This window comes from Trichophyton benhamiae (genome assembly GCF_000151125.1).
Source record: "Trichophyton benhamiae CBS 112371 chromosome Unknown contig02295.1, whole genome shotgun sequence".
Classification (NCBI taxonomy): Eukaryota; Fungi; Ascomycota; class Eurotiomycetes; order Onygenales; family Arthrodermataceae; genus Trichophyton; species Trichophyton benhamiae.
In genome coordinates, this window is record NW_003315097.1 from 412402 (window position 1) to 435884 (window position 23483).

At 46.9% G+C, this 23483-nt stretch overlaps 10 protein-coding genes across 10 annotated transcripts; 6 read left to right on the forward strand and 4 right to left on the reverse strand.

The window, feature by feature from the left end:
* Positions 1 to 1993: 1993 nt before the first annotated feature.
* On the forward strand, positions 1994 to 3270 carry ARB_01046 (uncharacterized protein; the record flags this gene model as incomplete). Its single annotated transcript, XM_003012749.1, has 3 exons — positions 1994 to 2373; positions 2431 to 2770; positions 2830 to 3270. 3 exons carry the CDS (start codon positions 1994 to 1996, stop codon positions 3268 to 3270), a joined length of 1161 nt encoding a protein of 386 aa, XP_003012795.1.
* A 1232-nt stretch (positions 3271 to 4502) lies between these two features.
* ARB_01047 (uncharacterized protein) lies at positions 4503 to 5930 on the forward strand (the record flags this gene model as incomplete). The annotated part of the gene is made up of 3 exons (XM_003012750.1): positions 4503 to 4750; positions 4892 to 4977; positions 5086 to 5930. The coding sequence occupies 3 exons, from the start codon at positions 4503 to 4505 to the stop codon at positions 5928 to 5930; spliced, it is 1179 nt and encodes a 392-aa protein (XP_003012796.1).
* Positions 5931 to 6497: 567 nt separating this feature from the next.
* On the reverse strand, positions 6498 to 8416 carry ARB_01048 (uncharacterized protein; the record flags this gene model as incomplete). The annotated part of the gene is made up of 2 exons (XM_003012751.1): positions 6498 to 7970; positions 8042 to 8416. 2 exons carry the CDS (start codon positions 8414 to 8416, stop codon positions 6498 to 6500), a joined length of 1848 nt encoding a protein of 615 aa, XP_003012797.1.
* Positions 8417 to 8931: 515 nt separating this feature from the next.
* ARB_01049 (uncharacterized protein) lies at positions 8932 to 9595 on the forward strand (the record flags this gene model as incomplete). The annotated part of the gene is made up of 3 exons (XM_003012752.1): positions 8932 to 9028; positions 9091 to 9340; positions 9406 to 9595. The coding sequence occupies 3 exons, from the start codon at positions 8932 to 8934 to the stop codon at positions 9593 to 9595; spliced, it is 537 nt and encodes a 178-aa protein (XP_003012798.1).
* Positions 9596 to 10182: 587 nt separating this feature from the next.
* Positions 10183 to 10885, reverse strand: ARB_01050 (uncharacterized protein; the record flags this gene model as incomplete). The annotated part of the gene is made up of 2 exons (XM_003012753.1): positions 10183 to 10271; positions 10345 to 10885. The coding sequence occupies 2 exons, from the start codon at positions 10883 to 10885 to the stop codon at positions 10183 to 10185; spliced, it is 630 nt and encodes a 209-aa protein (XP_003012799.1).
* A 727-nt stretch (positions 10886 to 11612) lies between these two features.
* Positions 11613 to 13328, forward strand: ARB_01051 (uncharacterized protein; the record flags this gene model as incomplete). The annotated part of the gene is made up of 2 exons (XM_003012754.1): positions 11613 to 12554; positions 12651 to 13328. 2 exons carry the CDS (start codon positions 11613 to 11615, stop codon positions 13326 to 13328), a joined length of 1620 nt encoding a protein of 539 aa, XP_003012800.1.
* Positions 13329 to 13811: 483 nt separating this feature from the next.
* Positions 13812 to 15687, forward strand: ARB_01052 (uncharacterized protein; the record flags this gene model as incomplete). Its single annotated transcript, XM_003012755.1, has 2 exons — positions 13812 to 14469; positions 14531 to 15687. 2 exons carry the CDS (start codon positions 13812 to 13814, stop codon positions 15685 to 15687), a joined length of 1815 nt encoding a protein of 604 aa, XP_003012801.1.
* A 124-nt stretch (positions 15688 to 15811) lies between these two features.
* Positions 15812 to 18457, reverse strand: ARB_01053 (uncharacterized protein; the record flags this gene model as incomplete). Its single annotated transcript, XM_003012756.1, has 4 exons — positions 15812 to 17579; positions 17636 to 17880; positions 17953 to 18315; positions 18422 to 18457. The coding sequence occupies 4 exons, from the start codon at positions 18455 to 18457 to the stop codon at positions 15812 to 15814; spliced, it is 2412 nt and encodes an 803-aa protein (XP_003012802.1).
* A 791-nt stretch (positions 18458 to 19248) lies between these two features.
* ARB_01054 (uncharacterized protein) lies at positions 19249 to 21813 on the forward strand (the record flags this gene model as incomplete). Its single annotated transcript, XM_003012757.1, has 1 exon — positions 19249 to 21813. The coding sequence occupies one exon, from the start codon at positions 19249 to 19251 to the stop codon at positions 21811 to 21813; it is 2565 nt and encodes an 854-aa protein (XP_003012803.1).
* A 242-nt stretch (positions 21814 to 22055) lies between these two features.
* ARB_01055 (G-patch domain protein (Spp2), putative) lies at positions 22056 to 23390 on the reverse strand (the record flags this gene model as incomplete). The annotated part of the gene is made up of 1 exon (XM_003012758.1): positions 22056 to 23390. One exon carries the CDS (start codon positions 23388 to 23390, stop codon positions 22056 to 22058), a length of 1335 nt encoding a protein of 444 aa, XP_003012804.1.
* Positions 23391 to 23483: the final 93 nt, after the last annotated feature.

Consider the following 23483-nt stretch of genomic DNA (forward strand, 5'->3'; position numbering starts at 1 on the left):
AGACTATGTATATTTGCTTGGCTGGGTAAAATGCGGGTATCTGGTCCATGGAATAACTAGGTCGAGTTTCTTAGCTGGCATGACCCTGGGTCATATGACATGTCGGTGACAACAACGGCGTGCTCTAGCGAAGTATTATTATACCCGCCCAGTACGTACACCCGTAAGTTATAGTGGGCTTCCCACCTAGACACCAGCGGCACGAAATCCGACCATGTTTGTGTCTCAACAAGGATTCCCATGAATCTATGAACCCGAATATCGGCCTCTTTGGCGAGAAGCGGAGAAAAGAAGAAAAGAAAATAAGCATGAAGCTAGCGATCTCGTTTTGTCGCGGAATGGTTAGACTGTTGGAAAGTTCAGCCCGTGTGGTTAAATAAAGCAGCCATATAATTCCCAAGCATGTACTCCGTACACCCCCGACAACGGAAACGACCGACTGATTTTCCTAATCAAGTCAAAAAGTCCATACCTCTGCATCTGCAGGACAACGATCAAGCCTACTCCACTCGGATGAAGAAACACCGTAACGGCGAGAGCAGCTAGGCGTTGTGTCCCAACAGCTCCCCTTTCTGCAGGATGGATACGGCCAATAGCTAGCTGGTGGCTATTGTTCCATTAATCATATGCTCCACACCAAAAATAAAATGTGGTAGCTATAGTTGGAAACTTCAACGGATACCACGCTAATAGCCGCCATTCTATGTGGCTCCGAGCTCCCTTCTGACACGTCGCATTCTTTGTTGCTCCATACTGGGCGAGGAAAACGTGTAGTCTAGTTGACCTGCAGAACCAGTGAGCCATCAGCTTCACTATTGCCAATGCAGTTATGTAGGATTTGGACCCCAAAGGTATGATAAGGGGTGATTCCATGCGTTTCAAGAGCGGTCGCAAAAGGAAAGTACCTCTAATCACGAGGCCGGCTAGGAGGGTTCTGGTCTCAAGCCTGAGCACTGCTTCAGCCCGTATTCTGCTTGCGAAGGAACCCTGCCCATGTCTGGTGATCGCAATCCAGGCTATTCGGCAGTATAACGGTACCTCTAGATTCTAGGAAAGTAGAAATTCCAGACCCATGATCCTCGCAACAAAATGAGTTTAGTTGTTGGCGGATGAGAGTAGAAACTGTACACATCGATGTATTCAAGTTCGCAGCTATGATGAGGGAAATGGCCCGAAATCTGGACGCCATTTTGGTATCATGTGGGGAATGACAATCGGGTATCAAAATTCATATGCTGTTCTCCACATAGAAACAGCGAATGCGCTATGAGAGAATAGGGGGATTGATATGCGTGTGCTAGGCCAAGGTTGTGCCCATGCGCTCCACCTTCTGTCTTTCATTATGGTGGTAGACCAGCCAGTCCCGGTTGCTCCGTGGGAGAGATGCATAAGCCGCGATTGTCGAGAACACGTCAACAGAGCATGGAAATACATTAGGACTAGGGTATTGATCAACCGGATCGTCTAGAACCAGAGAGTAGGAGCTACCGGCTGCCCGGCAGCTGAATAAGGAATCGTGGTTTCAACCCTTCAATGTCGGGGTATAAATATCGCCTTCTGTCCCACGAATATCTAGGTTGCTTTCTGTTTCAAGGGCAAAAAATTCGTTAATTCATTCCACCGTTTGCAGAACTATTGTTCATCTTATGCCTCCATCTCCCACAACATAGGTTGCCATTGAACGTTTCACTTTGTGTCGTGTCTTTCTCCCTGGATCCGTTCCCTTGCTGCCGCCCAATTCTTGCTGTGATTACCACCGTTATTATATAGGGTGAGTGGTTTCATCCAAGAGGTCAAAGTAGTGGCGAGAAATGTGTAAAGGCCGTCTTTTCGAGATGGCAAATGATCCTTTCCCAATGAGAATGTTCAATTTCCATGTGTTATGCCCACTGTCGGATTGAGCCACTGCTGTCAAACTGGAAAAAACAAACGAGAGATGCAGATGTTCTCCCAAGGCCTGGAATGAGGGGACATACTCACAATAGTAGTTATAATGGCAGTTCCAGATACCATTATTCCCCCCGGTCTCCCCGATACCTCCCTTTGGTCTCCCCCCCAATTCCCAGGAAAACGTGGTGGCAAGGTGACTCCGCTCATCAGCAATAGTGATGCAACAGAACAGCGTAGAAAAGTTCAGTTTGATCCAAGAACGCATCTTCAGTTTAACCCTCCTTCAAAGGTTCATTCTATGAAGGAATTAGGTTATGATGATAATGCTGGGATATCTCCAATTGGGGTATCTGAACCATTCTCGCTATTCTCAGCTGAGGCTATTCGCTGTATGAGGTCAGAAGTGTTGAGCAAAGAGGTATGGAGTGAGTATCAGTTTTCGAGTGATCTGGCGATGTGTCAGCTTCGAGGATTTGCCCCAAAGTAAGCTATTAACACCCATACTCTTTATAATCCCAGAGTACTGCTAACGCTCCACAGATATGCGCCTTTTGTGTATGATGCATGGAAAAGCCCCGAGACGCTGGCTATTGTGTCAAAGATTGCGGGAATAGACCTGGTTACTGCGATGGACTGGGAGATTGGTCACGTCAATATTTCCGTCCAGACAGAGGAAGAGAAGAATAATGCTTTGGCGGAGGCTGTGAATGGGGCGGCAGGTACATATGACGATGATGTTGCCCCCATTGTTGACTGGCATACGGACAGTTATCCTTTCGTTTGCGTGACTATGTTGAGTGACTGTACCGACATGATAGGTGGAGAGACAGCACTCCGCAGAGGTGATGGTAGTGTTGTGAAAGTGAGGGGCCCACAAATGGTATGCCAGAACACCTGATATATATGGACAAACCGGGTGCTAACAAGTCCATGTTTTAGGGATGTGCCGTGGTGCTTCAAGGGAGATACATTGAGCATCGAGCTCTACGAGCACTAGGCACGACTGAGCGGATCACAATGGTCACTTCATTCCGGCCTCGCTGCCCAACACTTAAAGACGACACTGTGTTGACAACCGTCCGACCTATCTCCGACCTGTCTGAACTGTACTTTCAGTTCAGTGAGTATCGGCTGGAGATGTTGGAGGAGAGAATTCGAAGCCAGCTCAAGGAAGCTCGTGATGCAAGATATGCCGGCAGACCCTTCAATACACAGAAGCTGAAAGAGTTCCTCGCAGTCCAGATTGAGTTCCTAACTCATATGAACAATGAGATTGTTGAAAACGATAAGGTGCAAAAGGGTGTCACCGACGACAGCCATCTGCGATCAGCGGATCTGAAGGAGCGCTCAAGGAAACGGGCTCTTGCTACGGCTGCATAGAGACCAGGCCGATGGTTACTTTTGGGCTTGTTTGGTGCATAGGACTTTGAACGTTCTATTCTGTTGTTCGGGAAACGGTAAACTTGATATACTCCTCTCACTAAATTGCTTTGGGTTTCTTTTATCGGTTCTCCTGTTCTCTGTGGTCAATTCTGGGGGCTGTCACGTGGGTAATAATGATTGGATGTTTAGTAGTTTGTATTTCGATGTGTATTCGTGGATGATAATGAGTGATAGCCATCTCATTCTTTAATGCCAGATAGTTGCTGCTTTGGGATTCCGGATTATTGTTGCTTCTGGGCTCTTGTTGTAATTTCTGCGAGGGAATATTGATGGGCCAGGTCAAGTGGATGATGGGTCTAGATTCTCGCAAGGCGTTGGAGGTAATCAGTTGAGATAGGAAGTAGAGAAGAGCACTGAGAATGAATTCAATAACTGCATTTGGTATTAGTCTGACCATATTTCGGGTATATCTGTATTGTCCTCCCGCGGGGTAATCCTGGGGCGAACGCGGTCTTCATCGGCTGCAAAACATGACTATGCGGATCGCAGAACTGACAGGGACAAGAACCATCCGGTCTAGTGGTAGTTTGCAGCCGATATATCTTCCTGTAAAGCGTCAGTATGCCTTTTGTCCGTCAGACTGACTGAGTAGGTACGCCGTTTTGAAACCTGCCCATCCACTAGCATTGATCTCATAGCGGTCCCACGGCCGGGAGGCACACCTGGTGAGACCACGGTGAGAAAATCCTCTCTCTCTCTCTCTCTTTTTCTTTCTCTCTCCCTCGCCGGCTGTTCATCTGTCACCGTCGTTGGTTGACCCCGTCGTCGTCTGCTCTGACGTTGAACTCACTTCCGCTTCCTCGCGCCGTCTTCACTTTATGCCAGCACATCTTCACGTGACAATCATCACAGGCTAAACCCTCTTGGGAAGGCGAGCTCTCTCACTTCCAACCGCCGCTTTTAACTCGCGGGCTTGAACATCCATAAAACCAAAAACGCGCCTGTCCGACTTTCCGCCTCACGCGATTGTCCCTCCCGCGAGGCTCACCTTCGTCTGCCTGACTTTGTACTCCTGTTGACGAGCTTCTAGCTGCCCCTGCTACAGGTTACCCGCCGCTTATCACAGGGCCTGCCACAGACTGCTTTTGCTGCGGGCGAAGCCAACCGCCAGACAGACTTTGTTCCGTCGACCCGCCCAGCTTTCGAAGCTCAGCTGGAAATCAGGGGCCATGCCTGCAAACAATGCAAAGAGAAGACGTTCAGATGATGTGGATTTCAGCAGTAACCATCCCACTGCGTCTGCTACTCCGTCTCTCCCGGCAATCGGTGAGAATAGGGATACAGACCCTTCAGGGGTGAGTTGGTGGCTGGCCAGAACAGCCCCACCTATTCGATATCTGTTCAATGCTGACGGTTCTACAGCTGCTAGAGACTCTCCAACGCCATATAGACGACCTAAGAAGCCATATTTACTGCAGTGTGTGTATCAAGCCGCTCTATGAGCCGTATACCTTACCCTGTGGGCATACGTTTTGCTACAGTGTACGTCTTTAATTTGTCTTTTTGAATACGTGGACCTGTCCGTGAGAGTCGCTACTAATTCTTTCAAAGTGCCTAGTGCAATGGTTCAAAAGGCAGGGCCACTCAAAAACATGTCCAGATTGTCGGGCACCAGTCAAAGCGACACCTGCTCCAGCATATTTGGTACGCTCCAACGATATAGCCCCAGCATATAAGGCCAGTACTGATTTATTACTCACATTTAGGTCCGAAACATCGTCCACATGTTTATTGGCCGGTCCGAATTGACAGATGCGAATGAAACCACACAGGAGCATTTGGCCAACCAAGTAGCAGAGACTGAGCAAGTCGAAAGGGACAAGCAGAATACTGACCCTAGGACTGGTGGTCTGTTCCAGGGATGCTTCAACAACACTCCTATTCCACTTTATGACAACGCCGAAGGTGTCTCACGGTGCCCAGGATGTTTTTGGGAATTGGAAGATGGCGAATGCACGCACTGCGGCTATACAGTGAGCGACTCGGAGCAGGATCAGGAACTTGATGACGAGGTTATGGAACAACTCCGACTAATGGGAGATGCCTTTACGGAAGATGAGGATGAGTCCGACTTTATTGGACAACATCATAATCCCTGGTGGGAATATAATTTTCCCCCTCACGACGGTGGTCTTATAACTGATATAACTGACATGGATGCCGACTCGGAGGATGTATACACGGATGACAACGACGACATTACAGATGTTGGTGACGCTGAGTCGAATTTGTCAGAAGACGAGTCTCTAAGGTCAGAGTCGGATTCCTCAGGGAGGTCAAATTCAACAGCGCGTCGTGCTTCCAGTGATCATGGTAGTCAGACGATTGAACCCGAGTCAACTCCATCTGTTCAGGAGATATCATCCAGTGCCCAATCCGAGGAAGAGTCAGAAGAGGAACCAATCAGACGACCAGTACGCAGAAGAATCTCTCGTCCACGTCAATCTCCCCAACATATATCCACCGATCAAACAACGAGGATGACATTGCCCATGATTCTCCTTGCTAGCATGAGGGGAACCGACCCCGAAAATGCTGTCGTTATTGACGATTCCCCCCCTCCACGCCGAAATTCAAGGCGTCGCCGCCGCCACTAGCATCATCATCTTATAACTTGCGCTCACCCAAGGCCGTACTCCCATCTATATACCAATATCCGCATAGCAAAGCCTCGACGACTCTCATTGGAGTCTGATGTTTTGGCCACCAACAGAATTCTGGTCTATACCCACTCTTGCCTAATTTTTTCTTCTCTTGGATTCTCCTTATGGGTTTTCCGATTTCCCATTTTTGCATTTCTTTTGCATTTCAGCATTGCCTTTTGGTACAATGCTCTGCTATGCTCTTTTAAAAAAAAATACTTAGCATGGCGTTTGAGCATGGGAATCCTCAGTATAACTTTTCCACCTTTTCCCTTTACTTCTTTGGTTGTTGGGTTTCTTTTCTAGAGGGTATGGACTGTAAAGTAGTTTATTTGCTATTATCCGGTATTAAATGAGAAATCTCTTGAGTGCTATCTCCTGTCACTTTTCCATTTGTTTTGGTTGTGCAGTCCGAAGGATGTTTAAAGGATGATAAACGCAATCGTATTGGTATATGTAACCATCTACTAAACTCCAATCCTGACCGATCATTTACTTTTATCCGTGATGTTAGCTACCTTTTCAACTGGCAAAAGGCACTTCAAATACGACGGCGCCATTCCTTCCCCCTACCTCACCACATCCAACATTCTTCGAATCATTGGCATCAAATACCTTCCAACGTCCAAGACGATGTTCCTTGCCTAGTGCAGCTACTATACAAAGACCCTTCACGTTAGTCTCATGCGACTTTGCCGTGGATCCCTTTTTCTTCTTCAATGTAGACGTAGAAAGGGGCCGACCGGGTTTTGCAGAGTCAGTGCCTCGGCGCTCGTAAACACATATTCCATTCACGATACCCCGAAGTGGAGGTGCAGTATGAGGTTGGTTGTCTTCATTGGTGTCCATTGGCGTAACATCTGAAAGAGCATGGGATGTGCCGTTGGATAGCGATTGCTCCTTTGACGCATCCTTTCCACCAACACAACCTAGAGGGTGAAGCCGACGCTTATCTTCAGAGACTCCCCAGACACGAATCCACCCGTCCCAGCTACCACTTAGCACGATGTCTGTTCCCGGTACTGTGGCTAACGCTGTTATCCAGCGTGGGCTTTGGCGAACATTCGCCGTTTTTGCAGCCTGCGCGTTAACGTCTGTTTCGGACGAGAGTTTTTCAGGAGGAGGGAGGGGGTCTAGGCCATGGGCTTCATAAATTGTGTGAAGGGGTTTTTTCTTGTGGATGGACCATAGTGATATGGCGCCAGAGTCTGAACCAGTGACGAAATGGGCTGGTGGTAAGGCGGCCACGCAGTCTGTTGAATTTATAGAGTATTGGGAGGCTTTAGACATGCCTCCGGCTCGAAAAACCAGTTGTGTTTCATCAATGACTTTCCAAAGTCTTGCGGTACGGTCTCTGGAACCAACGCTGACACATTGGTCTGTTATCATCGAAGCCACTCCTAAAACATGATCTTGGTGGCCAAAAAGTGTCTCTACATAGGCGTGGGCGTCGGGGCTCAAGGACCAGGTTTTGATGGTTCGATCATACGAGGCAGAAAACAGCTGTTCGCCAGAACTTGACGAGGATATCCGTTGGGTAAATGCCAAACTGCTGACAGAGTCGCGATGTTGTGTGAATGTTTTCAATGGAGTGAGGGTATCGGCATCCCAGATAATTAACCGATTATCAGCACCGCCTGTAGCAACGAATTGACCAGATGGCGAAACCGCAACGGTCAGAATCTCGCTAACGTGTCCTTGCCTCTCCCTGCCATCCCTAGATGGCCGTAATCCTTTCGCCCATTTTAACTTCTTAGGCTTTTTCCGCAATGGTCGGCTTGATTGGGTATTCCCGTTCTGCGTACAGGATGTTGTTGGAGGAGTGGACAGTTCCCATTTTATCAGAGTCATGTCCTTTGATGTAGTGTAGACATATGGGTAGTGTATGGCAATGGCAGTGGTAGTATTCGTGTCTGCACGGAAATATGAATGAGAAGCAGCTGAGAGCGAGAGCGTCGAGGCAACCAATCTATATGCTCGGCCTTTGGATTCGTCCTAAGCGATCAATTAGTCTAAATTATGACCATAGCAAAGGCTTGCATGGCTGGGGAAAATGCACCACTTACCACATCCTCTTTCAATCTTTCCGCAATCAAATCCCGATCTATCTCTGCGGCATCGAATCCAACCTCATCTACTTCTTCCCTAACGTTGTGCAAATATTGCTCTGCCAATCTCAATCGTCGCTCGGCCGCAGTCTCGTCTTCGTCTGACCCAGAGAGCGATTCATCCTCAGAACCAGCCGATACTTCCGACCTCTCATCTCCTTCAGAATCACTCCCTGATATCGATTCGTCTCTGTCTGCTTGTCTCCGGGACTTATCGCCGCTCTGTGGTGCGCCTTTGCCAGTAACACCCCGTTTCTTAGCTACCGGAGCTCCCACTCGGTCTTCTCTCTTGCGCTTCCGCTGAGACGCAGGGAGTGTGAAAAACGAGGACATAGCTGCAGAGATACCGGATAGTTCCAAACTCAATCCCAAGACGTACCTCCAAGACTTATCGCCCTGCCATCGTAAATCGCAAACCAGTTCCTCTCTTTATCAAGGCTCACGCTACCAAAAATATTATATTTTTTTTTTATCTTCGATGGAAGGTTTTTTTTTTTTTTTTTTTTTTATTTTATTTTTTGAGTTCCAATGCCGGAAATTCGGAGAAAGGTTAAGCCTAATGGCTGACTAAGTAAATAGGCCGCAAGCTTCCAACGCGGCTTTCGAAAGAGCAGCTTCATCAACAAAACAGCGGAGGACAAGCAGCAGCATTTCAACTGAGAGAGGCGGGATAACATATATTAGAGCTTTGAGTGCCTGTGGATTATTTGCAGACGCTAAACTGCCGTCATGTAAGCTTGCTGTGCTCGATCTGTCCTGGGAATCCGCTGATCTAACGTGGGTGTAGGGAGGTACTGCTTGGTATTACGGGGAAAGACTTCACCCTCATCGCTGCATCAAAGGCTGCTATGAGGGGAGCTACAATTTTGAAAGCTGCAGACGACAAGACGAGACAGCTGAACAAGCACACTCTCATGGCATTTTCAGGTGAAGCTGGTGACACAGGTACGGGCCGATGGTTTACTTATAAGATATGGGTAGAGCACTAATGCTGTCAACTTCTATAGTTCAATTCGCCGAATTCATACAAGCAAACACCCAGTTATACTCTATGCGCAACCAAACTGAGCTTGGCCCCTCTGCTGTTGCTCACTTCGTCCGTGGAGAGCTAGCTAGAAGTCTACGGTCTAGAAGTCCATACACAGTCAACCTTCTTCTCGGCGGCGTGGACCCCATCACAGAGAAGCCTAGTCTGTACTGGCTCGACTATCTAGCGTCATTGGCACAGGTTCCATATGCCGCCCACGGTTATGCTCAGTAAGCCATGCTATAGATCTTTTATACGGTTAGAATAAGGTCACTAACTGAATCCCTTCGCCTAGGTACTACTGTCTATCTATCCTAGATAAACATCACCATCCCGATATTTCATTCGAACAAGGCTTGAAACTGCTTGAGATGTGCTCAGACGAGCTCAAACGCCGGTTACCCATTGACTTCAAAGGAGTATGCCCACACCTCTCTCACAAGTTGCAAATAAATACTGATTTCATCCTTGCTAGGTTTTGGTAAAGGTTGTGACCAAAGACGGCATCAGGGATGTCGAATTTGAACAAGCAAATAACAGAATGGTTCGGAGTGCTTAGAAACACGGGTGGGCGTTCTGTCATTTTCATTCATGTCTGGGCCGGTTGTTGAATTGGCGTCTTATGATCCTCGTACTTGCTATTGTTGTTATATTACCCCAATTCAGTCAATATGCTAGTACTATGTCTCGAGGTTATTTCGATATAATTCATCCATTCCATGACTATATGCGGTATACCACAATTTATACATTTTATGTAACCAACCGTGTACCTAACGTTAGGTTTTGGTTTATATCTTATTGAGTGTGACTTGAGCACTTACCAGCTGAACTACACCTCACTTGATAGTAGTATATGGAGCTCATAATAAAGCAAAATGCAGAGATACCAAAAATATCAAGTTATATAGTGAAAGTCTAAGACGAGCGGTGGGAAGTCTATCTAAATGGGATACATGTAGTGTGTATGTGCAAATTGAAAGAAAACTGAAAAGAAACAAGCGGCGGAAGCGGCAACAATCCAGCTGTCGCAGTATAAGAGGGCGATTTCCGTCGTATGATGCCAATGGCCTTACAACTCGCTCAGGAGCGCCTGGACGAAGGTGTTGCAGTTGTTGTCTGCCACACTGTAGACTGGGTGATCCTTCTCGTAATCCTTGGCTATTGAGAGTATTGTGGTAAGTATCCATTCATCGAATGCACAGTCTTTTATATTTGTCAGATACACACTTACCCTTGTTGTTGATAGCATCAGCCTTCTTCTTGGTAGTCATCTTCACAAATTCGATGTCTCTTCTCTTGGTGGTGTCCCAGTTGGTCTTGCGGAACTTGATGTCCTTGTTCTCCTTCTTAATGGTGTCATAGACCTGGCCGTCAAAGTCACGCTTCGTCTTTCTGTGCTTCTTAGGGCCGGACTCCTTGATGCTAACTTTGCCAACAATGAATCCGATATGGTAGAAGCCGAGCTTTTTCTGTAACTCCTGAAGCTCAGCAGGGGTCTCGTTGTCAATTTCGTCTCTCAGGGGCCATTTGGCCGTAAGCACATAGTACTTGTCGTCCTCCAGCTCTCCACCGTAAGCCTGGGCTAAAGCAGCGAAGGTGTCACTGTCTTCGGTTTCTCTTTTGACAAGCTCGGTCGAAAAAGGAGTGGACAACGGGGTTGTCTCACGAGCGGAGATGAGGCTAGAATCGACCTCATTCCTGGCGATTGGGGTCGCATTGACTGCAACAGAGGCAGCAGCAAGGAGGGTTGAGAAGATAGTAGAGAACTTCATGTTGTCTTATTGGGTGAAGGTGAATTGGTTAATGGTGATTGATTATAATGGTGATTTATTGTGGTGGTGGTGATGATGATGGTGTTGGTAAGTTGAGCTGAATGATGGTATATGATACAGCCCTTGAGCCAACTTATATACCTTTCGGATGGCAGCTCTGGATTCAAGATATCTCCTTTCAAGATACCTGAGGATAGCCTGATCATCACAACAGTTCGTCTCATATTTGCATCCTGCAAATATGGGGTAGATGGGAGACGGAACAATAATGCTGAAGGGTATCCGGAGGAGAGCACGCGAGAGATTACCATTGCTGATCTGTAGCTATAGTCATAGAGCACATAGTAGTAGATAGACCGCGGCGGTGAGATATGCCGCGTTGGGTATCGGAAATTTCTCATCTCTGTGGAAGTCAGAAAAGCGAACCGAAATAGGGGCAGCAGAAACGGAGGAATAACTACAAAGTTATAGTTACCTTGGTCAACAGGAACAAAATAGAAGGTTATGAGAACGGAACATTATTAAATGCGAAACGTAGTTAACTAGTGACAGGATGTTATCACAGCCCAGCTGAACAAGGCTGTTGGCGATCTTCACAGAGGATTCGTAACCAGGCTTCGTCACTTCTTTGTTTTAATAGCGAATTACCCAGGCTATCAACTTAACTAGGTAGCAAGAACTTATCCTCAATACCCAATATCCCAAGCTATTCTTATCGTTAGCAAAGATGGGGCCCGAGAGCGATGCTGAACAGCTGGACAAATGGATCTCCGGGGGGTACATGACCCCTGAGCGCATTTTGAACAGACTTACCGAAAGCAGCGAATATTGTGGTCTAAGAGAGAGCGAGTATATCGGGCTCAAGGAATTTTTCGATCGCCAGGGCACAGAAGAAGCTGGGATTGCATACGTTGATAGAGATGCATTTGTTTCATTCCTTAAGGGCTCTAGCCCTGTTTTCTCTCTATTCGACGAAGCCGGTGATATACTGTATTCCAGTGTGCTATACCTCTCCAGATACCCCTTTGATCTGGGCACCTCTCGGAAGATGACCCTCGAACAACTTGCGAGAGCCCTTATCTGGGCTTTGATAGATGCTCCTTTTAATGATCTACGAGCCAGAACTCTCTATGATGAAAGCAATTTCTGCCGCGGGAGAACATGGGCAGATCACAGAAGGGCCATTTTCCAGAGTCTTGCAACCTCTCGTGACGGCTCTACGTTACCATATAACAGGAAGGAGTGGGCAGAAAAAGCCAGAGATAGAGCATATCATTTCGACAAATTTGACCAATCCCGGCTACAGTTCGCTGCTGTGAACTGCGATGAAGACGGCGATGAGATGTACCATGATGTCCTGGATATCCTTTTCTCCTCGCAGATTGAAATTGACCCGTGCTTTGCGCCTGTTGCTCGTGATAGTTTCCGTCCATTAGCAAAGAAGCTACATGGGGATAACACTCATCTTCACCATCTCACGATTCCGCGAAAGAGTTTCCATGCTTTCATCAAACTTCTCCTCGTGTATCAGTTCGGCTGCAATGATCGGATGGAAGGGGACGCCTTGGCAGATTTGGATCGTGTTTCCAGCTGCATTACAAACGCGTTTGCCCGTGATTCAAATATTGGAATCACCTGGCCAATGTTCGATGATGCCTATAAGGTTACGGTAAGAATCCTCTCACCTGTTATTTTTTCGTTGTTTTATCTTTCTTCAATTTTGCACCCTTTGGAATGATCAAGGTAAATGCTGATTCCATGTTAGCCCTGGCTCCTGGATGGGTACTACCGCATCCTAAGCAGCCTTTTCGGTATACCTAAGGAGGGAGAACGACTTGGTTTCGATATGGAAAATATCTCTACCGACCTACCCAGTCCGACAAATATTCTGACATTTCCCGTCATGGCACAGCTTGGTATAATGTTTTCCAGGTCTTCATACAGTTTCTATAATCTGCGCCTCCATCGACATTATAAGCCACGTCTCAGTGAGATCAGGCTATCAGCTGTGGCTACAGATATCAGTGCGACGCCAGGAAGTGCCTTCTTTCTGGTCTCTGGCAAAAATAAGGAAACAGGAGATGTTTGCATGTTCGGGGCATACATTGCTGTTCCATCCAAAGATGGTGGCGAAATCCAGTCGACAGAGGAAGAGAAGGTAATAAATTGGCAAGACTCCTGTTTATTCGAGCTGAGCCCTGTGCATGATATCTACCCCGGGAAAGTTGGGTCACCTGGTTGGACAAGCACGGAAGACAATTTGTGTTTCGGAAATAGGGCAAATGGTGTGGCTTTTGATATAGAGAATGACCTTCGCAATGCAACTGTCTCCCATACGGTGGACAGAAAGCAAGAACCCGTCTATAATCCGTCTTCATGGAGAGGCAATTGGCAGATGAAACTTGATATTGAAGAGGTTGAACTCTGGGTTGACGAGGAATAGATGTAACTTGTTAGACGGTTCAGTAGATAGCATTTCTATTGCCCATTTTTTGAAGGCATGCGACTTAATCCTTCGATCCTTAATTAGTTAACTAGTTGAACGAGCGGGTCATGATGCTCGATCCGTGAACGGCTGTAAATTATGTCAGCTAGGTAGGTCTTTCAATGTTTGGTATCTCTCTCGGCAAATATTAGCTAGAGTGAAAAGGGTGACATTCAAGAAAAATACTGCGGCCTTTCTAATAGTTAGCTAGGCAGCTGGTCGGTTGTGAGGTTGGATCAAAGTCCTCAGGGTCGTCTTTTATGGGCTTTTGGCATCGAGTTTGGTTTTGACCTATCAAATTCAAGATTTGGATCTTAGTCATCCAATCTTGGCACATATAGTTAGTTATGCGTTCAAAGCTTCAGCTTGCAAAGAGCCAAAAGGCAACCAAGGGACGACAATTGCTATATCTTTGTACAGCACCGACACATTTGCTTCATGATGACGAAGAGGCCGGCTGAAGATCCACTTGATGAGCCTGTTCAGATAGACTCGCCTGCTTCAAAGCGACCCAAGATCTATTCTACGGAAGAACCAACAGACGCGACGGCCCATGCACGAAGTCTCACAGATCGTACGGAACAGAGGTGGAATGGCAATGGACATAATTTGAATGAAGAGACAGCTACATATGAAGGCGGGGAGAAAGAAACTAGAGATACAACCGCAGAGGAATCAGACTTGGAGGAGGATGATAATCGCCATCGAACCGTTAGGCAAAACGCACCCCTGGAAGGATACGACGACTTATACTTGGATACAATACAAAGAGCCGCTCTCGACTTTGATTTCGAGAAGCTATGCTCGGTTTCGTTATCGAATATCAATGTCTATGCGTGCTTAGTATGCGGCAAATACTACCAAGGGCGCGGTCCGAAATCGCACGCCTACTTCCATGCCCTCGAGGTTGAACACCATGTCTTTATTAACATGGAGACGAAGAAAGTTTACGTGTTGCCAGAAGGATATGAGGTGAAGAACAAGAGCTTGGATGATATCAAATACGTGGTTGATCCTCACTTTTCCAAGGAGGAGGTGGCAAAGCTGGATAAGACGGTCATAGATGCATTTGATTTGTCGGGCAAACGCTATAGGCCAGGTGAGCAATTCAACGCCAAAGCTGGTGTAATGATATCGATGCTAACATCTTGGCTTGCTAGGGTTTGTTGGAATGAATAATATCAAGTCCAATGACTATCTAAATGTCATAGTTCAGTTGCTTGCGCATGTCCGCCCAATTAGGAACTTCTTTCTACTCCATGACTTCCCAGCTCTGAGCACTCCCCAGCTTCCTCTGAGATTTGGGGTACTGGTCCGCAAACTATGGAATCCCCGAGCTTTCAAGGCACACGTTTCGCCGCACGAGCTACTCCAAGAGGTTGCAATACGATCGTCTAAACGTTTTACCTTAACGAAGCAATCGGATCCCATCGAGTTTCTCTCATGGTTTTTGAACAACCTCCATCTGACTTTGGGGGGCTCCAAAAAACCTTCCTCAAAGCCAACTAGTGTGATTCAATCGGCATTCCATGGCAAACTTCGCATTGAGAGTCAGGCCATCACAGCTAGGTCCGACAGCGCGAATGCCCGCCTTGTCTTTTCGGAATCAAGCACAACCACATCTCAGGTCAACCCCTTTCTAATGCTTACGTTGGATCTTCCTCCCACTCCCCTATTTCAATCCTCAAACAAGGATTCTATTATACCCCAGGTCCCTCTTACCACGCTTCTAAACAAATATAATGGTATCACTGCGTCAGAGAAACTTGCCCACCGTGTACGGCACCGGCTACTACACCCTCTACCGCCTTACCTTCTTTTCCACATCAAACGATTCAGTAAAAATAAGTTTGTTGCTGAGCGAAATCCAACTATAGTTACCTTCCCATCGCCTCATGGACTTGACATGTCGCCATATGTTGAGCCCGACCCGTCAGTATGCCCTCCAGGTGAACCTATTATTTATGATCTAGTAGCAAATGTCATTCTTGACGCTGCAGTGAATGTTCCAGGTGGGCCAGAAAATGCCGCAAACAGCGCTGAGACGGCCAAGGATCTGACCGAAACTGGGCCATCTGCGGCTAGTACAACCACACCAGGCGCAGCCGCAGGGAATCATAAGGTGTCATGGCTTATTCAACTATATGATAAGGCCATGGCTACGGAGAATGCCCAACAACAGCAGCAGAAGGGACCGGAGTGGCTGGAGGCCCAGGATCTTTGGGTTAAACGTACAGAAAGTGAGACACTATTTACGCGGGAAGGATATTTAATGGTTTGGGAAAGGAGGAAGACAAAACCTCCCGGAAGTAAGTGAGAGCAGTTTTCAATAAGCTCCAATTACATTCTTATTGTAACTTAATCCTCTACTTGACACGAACGCAATGTAAGATAAAAAACAATGACTCTGAACAATAAACCCTGTTATATCATAGTTAATTCTACAGCTGGCCCCATTGAAACTTAACTTTTCCAAGAGTGACAGCAGCACTGGCCCCTAGTCCCCAGATTCCTGCACTAATAACCGTCTCAAACCCCACTATTAGTGCCATCTTTCCAACGTAGGATAGCATATCTAATGCATTCCCACCTCCCATCCACGCACCCAGTGGTCGTATATTAGACTGGAGTCCAAGCAATGATGCTGTGGCACCAAGTGGGAGAATTATTGCCGAAGACTGGGTAGATAAATATGTAAAAGCAAGGCTTCGAAGATAAAGAGATTCAAAGGGGTAAAATAAAACTGAAGTTATGATAGAAGATAAATGTGAGGAAAACGCATCCACGGGATGCGAGGAGAGAATAGTAACGTGATGGTCCCATTCTTCAGCGGCATGTAGTCCAGGGCGATCGAGAAGAGGCTGTCTTTGAGGACCAGTACCATTGGTCATCTGCTCACTGGAACTGCTACTTATGTTATCCTGTGGGGGATTCGGTGCAGTGTGATTCATCCCAGGAGTTTGCCACAATGCATCAGGTTCATCCTCAGGATGGTGTGCTGTAGTATCTATACCATTTCGTCCTGGGTCATTAGAAATAGAATGGTCTCTGTCTCGAGTGGATTCAGGGACGTTGCTGGGGTGCTGGCTTGAGTCAGAGAGCAATGCATCCAATAACTCAGATGCGGCGCGATCAATGGCACTTGTTTGTGACTCAGTTCGGTGAACAACGCCATTTGGAAGCGAAACACTTGCATTAAGGCCCTGGTTTTCGACTTCAGCCTCTGTATGACTTTGCAGGAGTTCTAGATGCATTGTAATCACATCAGAATTCTGGTGGATAAGAGAAGCCCTAACGCGGGGGGACGAGGGTGGAGATGATTCTGGAGATGGAGACGGAGAGAACAGAGTATTCGTCCGGGAAGCAGGAACATGAGCGGTAACCTCTGTAGAATCCACAGCATGAAGTGGTATATCATGCTGACTAGGAATTGACAGGTCAGTATCATTGCCAGTGGGGGGCAAGGAAGTTCGTATATCAGAAAAATATCCTTCTGGCAGTTGTATTGGCGATTGGGCAAATCGGTTCTCATCGTCCTCTAGAATTTGGCCAACCATATTGACATTAATTGTATGTGAAGCCTGAGACTCTTGATCCAGTCCAGCTGTCGGCAAATCGGGATTACTTTCCGGGTTTAACTCCTGTTGCAGCTGCCCAACTCGTCTTTGGACGGATTCGTATCGCTCTAGCCAAGCAGCTTCTCCAGTGGCTGGTTTTGGTTTCGCAGTTGGATGAAAGCCCACAGAGCGTAGTAACCAATTTTTAAACGTAACAAACTCATACTTTATCTCCTGGGCTAAAGTAAAATGGCTTCTTTTAATTTCTTCTTCTGATCTCTTACCAAGTGACGGAACTGTCCATTCGATGAGCTCATTCTCCACGGCAACTCTTAAAGAAAGCTTATCAGGACGATCGGGTTTAGGAAGGCGGCGTCGAAGGATCCTGTAGACTCTCGCCTCAACCACAGGGCGAACGTTGATATATAAGTTGAATAGAATGAAGGGCGAAGTAGCCAGAGAGATACAATAAAGACCGATCGTGTGAGCTGATAGTTTTGAGGGGAGGGGTGGTAGTTGTATCAGAGAATTTGCGGTAAATGGAATAAAGGAGTATAATGATGGGATTGAGAATGGAGGTAAAAGTTGAAGCGACTGTAGAAGGGAAAACATGTACCCTTGTCCGAGGACAAGGATAACGGCGGAGTTAGCACTAGATAACGGTTAGCAGGCAAATAAATTAACATTGGGGCAAAGGGAGCCATGTACCCAAAAGACAATACGCTCATTAGGCCACGAATGAACTTTTTATACCACTTTGCATCGATAAGGGAGGAAAGAGTTGAATGAAGAGAGTCTAATGCTGACTCTAAGAAGTGTGATCGGCAAACAGATAGTAAAAAAGATACGGTCCAAACGGGAAGCCCTGCGAAATAAAAGCCCGCAAAGCCAATTCGTTGACGTTCTCCGGAAACTATATCTGTTAAAGAGCCAATATTGTAACTTTTGAAGGTCTACAAAAGATGTTAGTAACTGAAAAGACAAGGGAGGGAGGGAAAGGGTGTGGGTGGGATATGAATATTCACCTGAATTCGACAGGCCAGAGATTTCGTCCACCAAGAGGCTCCAAACATGCTAAGCTGATCGATAGCCGCTAGGGCCAATCCAAAGTCATTTTCCTCCGCGAGTAAAGCAATCTTTTCTTGTTCTCTCATACTAGCTGTGTTTAACTCTTCACCGCTGACAACGATACCCATGGTAGATAGAACATCATTCTTTGCCTTTCTAAGCTGCCTAGCCTCAGCCTTTGAGCGGCGGTTGATAGGATGTCCACGAGCGTCATACTCTTGGACATATCCATCAGCATTCGAGTTCGCTAGGTGTCGGTTTGGTTGTGGTATAGCCGACCCATTTACAATGAGCTCTGGTGCCTCGTAAGGAGACCGGCCCTAATAATTTATCAGCATATTGATAGCTTACACTGTATAAGGACACAGGCTTCATATATGAATTGAGAATTCAATCGACGTAGTTCTTTTTATTGACCCAACATACCAAAGCAAGTGAGTTCAAATATGGACGTCTCCCCATACTAGTCAGTTAGCTGTGCAGAGAAGTTAGAGGAAAAAATCATTTCGCAGTATCGCTTATGGTCTGTTCAAGGAGTGTGTTCTAGGGGTATAATTCTCTGGTCAACCAAAATGATCCACAAAATGACGTTCTTCTGGACTGTGGATGTTGTTATTTAAGGAAGTTGACGTTATGAACAACTGGCGCCTATCGCGGTTAGTTTAGCAGACCCACTTTTTCTGCCCTGTTAATAAAAATTTAAGCGCGTGGCAGCTTTTTTATTTTTTATTTTTTGCGGCTTCATATTGAACAAAGTACTCTGATTTTTGCTAGGATTGGTTGCTCACTTGATATGGTATATCAATCTTTGGACTGATGGCGCCTTACTCCACCAACTGCTGATTTTATTTTATTTTTTCCTTTCTTTGCGCAATAATCCTTCGTTATCAAGCCATGTCTAAAGTTGCTGTCAAGACCACTTTTGAGGTGCACAAGACCATACAGCCTATATACACTGGCGGGGGCGTCTCACTTGATGCTAGTGGTAGGTTTCTGGCGACATGTGTGGGCGAAGATGCCTTGGTCATTGATTTAGAAACTGGAGAGAGGCTGGCGCAAATTGAAGGCGTAAGTTGATAGACGGATTCTTCCATGCGAGTTAGAACTAATACCTTTATTAAGGATGGAGAACTGATTACCAGTATATCGGGTATGTATGCTCTTGAATGTTACATTCTCCTACGGGCTGAGCTAACTTTTTCTTAGTCTCCCCCGATGGATCCCACCTTGCGCTTTGCTCAAGATCTCTCTCGATGCGAATATTCTCTCTTAAGCCTTCTGACGACTCGAATCGTACCATTGAAGTAGAACTTCTGCGGTCCCTTAAACCTCATACAACGCCCGTTGTGACGACGGCGATTGACCCTACGAGCTCTCTCCTTGCAACTGGCAGTGCGGATGGCTCCATAAAAGTTTGGGATCTAAGAAGAGGGTATGCAACACACACGTTCCATGGCCATGGGGGTGTTATTTCGGCTATGTGCTTCTTTGAAATTGCTCTAGAAAAGCTCAACGAGAAACAGAAGCCCAAATTCAAGAATATCCAGAGCAACGATGATGACCAAGCCAACTCTATGGCTTCCGGCTTTCGCTTAGCATCCGGGAGTGAAGACGGCAAAATCAGAATATGGGACCTTAGCAAGCGTAAATCGGCCGCGTCCCTGGATTCCCATGTATCAGTCGTGCGCAGCCTATCCTTCTCGAGATCAGAAAATACCCTTCTATCTGCCAGTCGGGATAAAACGGTGATCATATGGGATGCGACGACATGGGACTGCAAACGGATCATACCTGTCCTTGAGAGCGTTGAAGCGGCTGGGTTCTTATCGGACGGCCCATTCTGCTATATCGGTGGCGAGAACGGCAAGTTGAGAGTATGGGATTCTAGTAGGGGAAGTGAAGTCACAGAAGACCAGCCCATAGGAAGTGAACAAGAAGCCATTGTCACAATAGAATATTCTGACAATCTACCGTTCTTGTTGACTGTTCATGTTGACCAGTCTTTGAAGATTCATTCCCTCGAGCCATTGTCCTCCTTCGCACATGGAGGTAGAATTGAGCCGCTGCCGGTCTCACGACAAATTTCCGGTAACGATGATGAAGTTATTGATATGGCCTGCATTGGTCGGGACAGGTCATTACTTGCATTGGCCACCAACTCAGAATATATAAGAATTGTTCGCGCGAATTCTATGAATGAGGCTGAAGGATCTGGAAGCCACTTTGGAGCCGATGTCGCTCGACTTGAGGGTCATGAGGAAATCATAATTTGCCTTGATGTCGACTGGTCTGGAAACTGGCTCGTGACTGGAGCCAAAGACAACAGTGCCAAGTTATGGAGAATAGACCCAGTCTCTTCATCTTTTACCTGCTTTGCAACTTTCACTGGCCATGCTGAATCAATAGGGGCCATTGCGTTCCCGCGGTCAGCCCCAGCTGAAGGTACACCTGCCTTTGAAGATCCCCTCAACCATCCACCCCCCTTTTTCATTACTGGTTCCCAAGATCGAACTATCAAACGATGGGATACATCCAAACTCAATGTCACAGGATCAAAACCGCACACTCCAAAGGCACTCTATACTCGAAAAGCCCATGAAAAAGATATAAATGCGCTTGACGTGAACCATTCATCCACCTTATTTGCATCTGCTTCACAGGATCGTACTGCCAAGATATGGTCTGTCGAGGATGGCGCGGTTACTGGTGTTCTTCGTGGTCATAAGAGGGGCGTATGGTCCATTCGATTTGCTCCCAAGGACACACCGATTTCTACCACTACTCCTGGTTCAATTAGCAGAGGGATAGTTGCCACTGGCTCTGGCGACAAGACTATCAAATTATGGAGTCTTTCAGATTATAGCTGTCTTTTGACATTCGAGGGCCACAGTAATAGTGTATTGAAAGTACTATGGCTCCCGCCGCCACATATCTCTCAATCTGATGAGGATATATCTTCTCGAGGGGCTGCACAAATCAACCCCCTAGTTGCCTCCGCCGGCGCTGATGGATTAGTGAAAATATGGTCCCCATCCACTGGTGAGGTAGAGACGACCCTAGATAACCACACCGACCGCGTCTGGGCTTTGGCAACTCCTTACACACTTTCATCCGTAACGCAGAGCCAGGGAAATACGACAGAAAGCAACTATGATTTCTCCTTGATCTCTGGTGCTGCAGATTCTGTGGTGACTTTCTGGAAAGACACGACCTCAAGCACCTTGTCTGCTGCAGTCACAGCGAGCTCTGAACGGATTGAGCAGGACCAGCAACTTCAAAACTACATTCACGCTGGCGCTTACCGTGAGGCCATTACCCTTGCTCTTCGTCTAAACCATCCGGGTCGGTTACTGTCTCTATTTACCACAGCCATTGATGCGACTGAGGATACCGCGGAAAGAGATCCTGATAACTTGACGGGAAACGCCGACATCGATGCAGTTCTTAAGACATTAGACGATGAACTCTTATACATTCTTCTAATCCGCCTGCGTGACTGGAATACGAATGCTCGAACTGCACGAGTGTCACAGCGTATTCTATACGCACTTTTCAGGTCATACCCGTCGTCCACTTTTATTGAGCTTGCTGACCGAAAATATGTCCTTCCAAATGATGGCAAATCAGGAAAATCAGCCGCTATGAAAGATATTTTGGAAGCATTAGCTGCATATACTGAGAGACACTATCGGAGAATCGAGGAGCTAGTTGATGAAAGCTACCTCGTGGAATGGGTTCTTGGTGAGATGGACGGAGGAGTGGGAAGTGCAGCACCAGCACTTAATGGTACAGACGAGGAGGATATAATTATGGTCTAATGCGAAACAGATGCCGTTATCAAATTCCAATGGGAGGTGGAATAAAAAGTGCATTTTTACGGAATTTTGCAAGGAGTTGAATGTGTAACTGTGGGAATTTTGACTTGATAACTAGCAGATTTTACAGACATTAGGCCATAATCCAAGTTTGCTGGCTTGCTGTCTATTGATACATATTCTACATAGCTAAACAACGATGGCACTATAATGAGTATCCTAACGTAAAGATGTAGAAGATCCTATTATCTTCTGTCATAGTCCCTCCTTCTGTCTCGATCCCTGTCTCTGTCTCGACGCCTATCTCTATCGCCGGTTCTGTCTCTCTCCCTGCCGTAATCATGACCTCTACGTTGGTCGTCTCTTTTATCCCGATTGCGCCCTGATCCACGGTCCCTGTCTCGATCCCTATCCCTGTCCCTATCTCTGTCCCTATCTCTGTCCCTATCTCTGTCCCTATCTCGATCCTTGTCCTGATCCCTGTCTCGACGCTGATGGTTTCCGCTATCCTCTTCTGTGATGATCTCACCCGTTTTCTTACTTTTCAGAATAACAGGTGTATACAACCCTTCACCTTCATTCTTTTCTTTTCTCATTGCTGCCTTCCCCCATGCTCCAAGTTCGACTTCAGCATCTCCTTTCCCACCGAGATCTTTTGCGCCTATTCCAAGGTATCCAGGCCTTCTCTCAGGGACACGGGCTGTTACCGGGGTATTTCCATAGTTTCCTCTACCAACAGGCTGTCCCTCTTTCCACCCCATACCGCGTAACAATGCAGCACCAAACTCTTCCACTGGCACTGCATTATAGGCGCTCAAGCTTGCCGGGGCAGGACGTGACTCTATATCTTGACGAAATGATTTGGTTTCATCGTAAGCTGAAGAGTTATTCTCGTTAGGACGGGCTGTTATGACCAGATCCGACGGTTTAAATTCTGCCGATTCCCCTTTGCTCTCACGGATGAGAGCCTGCAAAGCAGCCTCGTCCTGCGATAGTGGTTTCGTTTTCGGTTCTTCCTTAGTCACCGAGGCGCCCGCGCCTCCATAGTCCCCATTTCCATGACTTTCCATATCCCCTGCCACTGTATGTGTTGCAACTGCCTCTGCGCTAGGCTCTGCATAGCTCAAACCAACTTTAACCTCCGGGGCATCAACCTCCATTGTGGACTCCGCGGCTCCATTTGCCTCCCTTTTCCTCTGAGCTTGTACTTCAGCAGGTAGCAAACTTCGTCGCTCCCCCTGTGTGCGAGCATGCAGCTTGTCTCTCCATTTATTTCGTGACTCAATCTTGATAGTTAGCGGTTCCTTTTCCCTCTTCACCCGCTTATTGCTGATTATTGCACCGCCAGCTTGGTGATCGAACCCTGTGACTTCTTCTGGCACTGGCTCTCCTTCATCCTCACTGGCTGAATCATGATCGTTGAATCTTCGAGTTCTGCTCGAGAGCTCTCTTGTTCCGAAGGGAGCTGCTGGTTTGCTTTGCGTGGACGGCGTGGGCGTTGAACGGCGAGAAGAGTCGGCTGAGAGCGCGATGGAAAACGGCTTCGGTTTGGAAACTCCTTCCGAGCTTTCGGGTTGCATCGTAGATCTTGGGACAGGGTATAAGATCAGATTTAGCTCTCCTATATAACCCTTGATGCTGGGTCAAAGATATTGAAGGAATTAAATACTAAC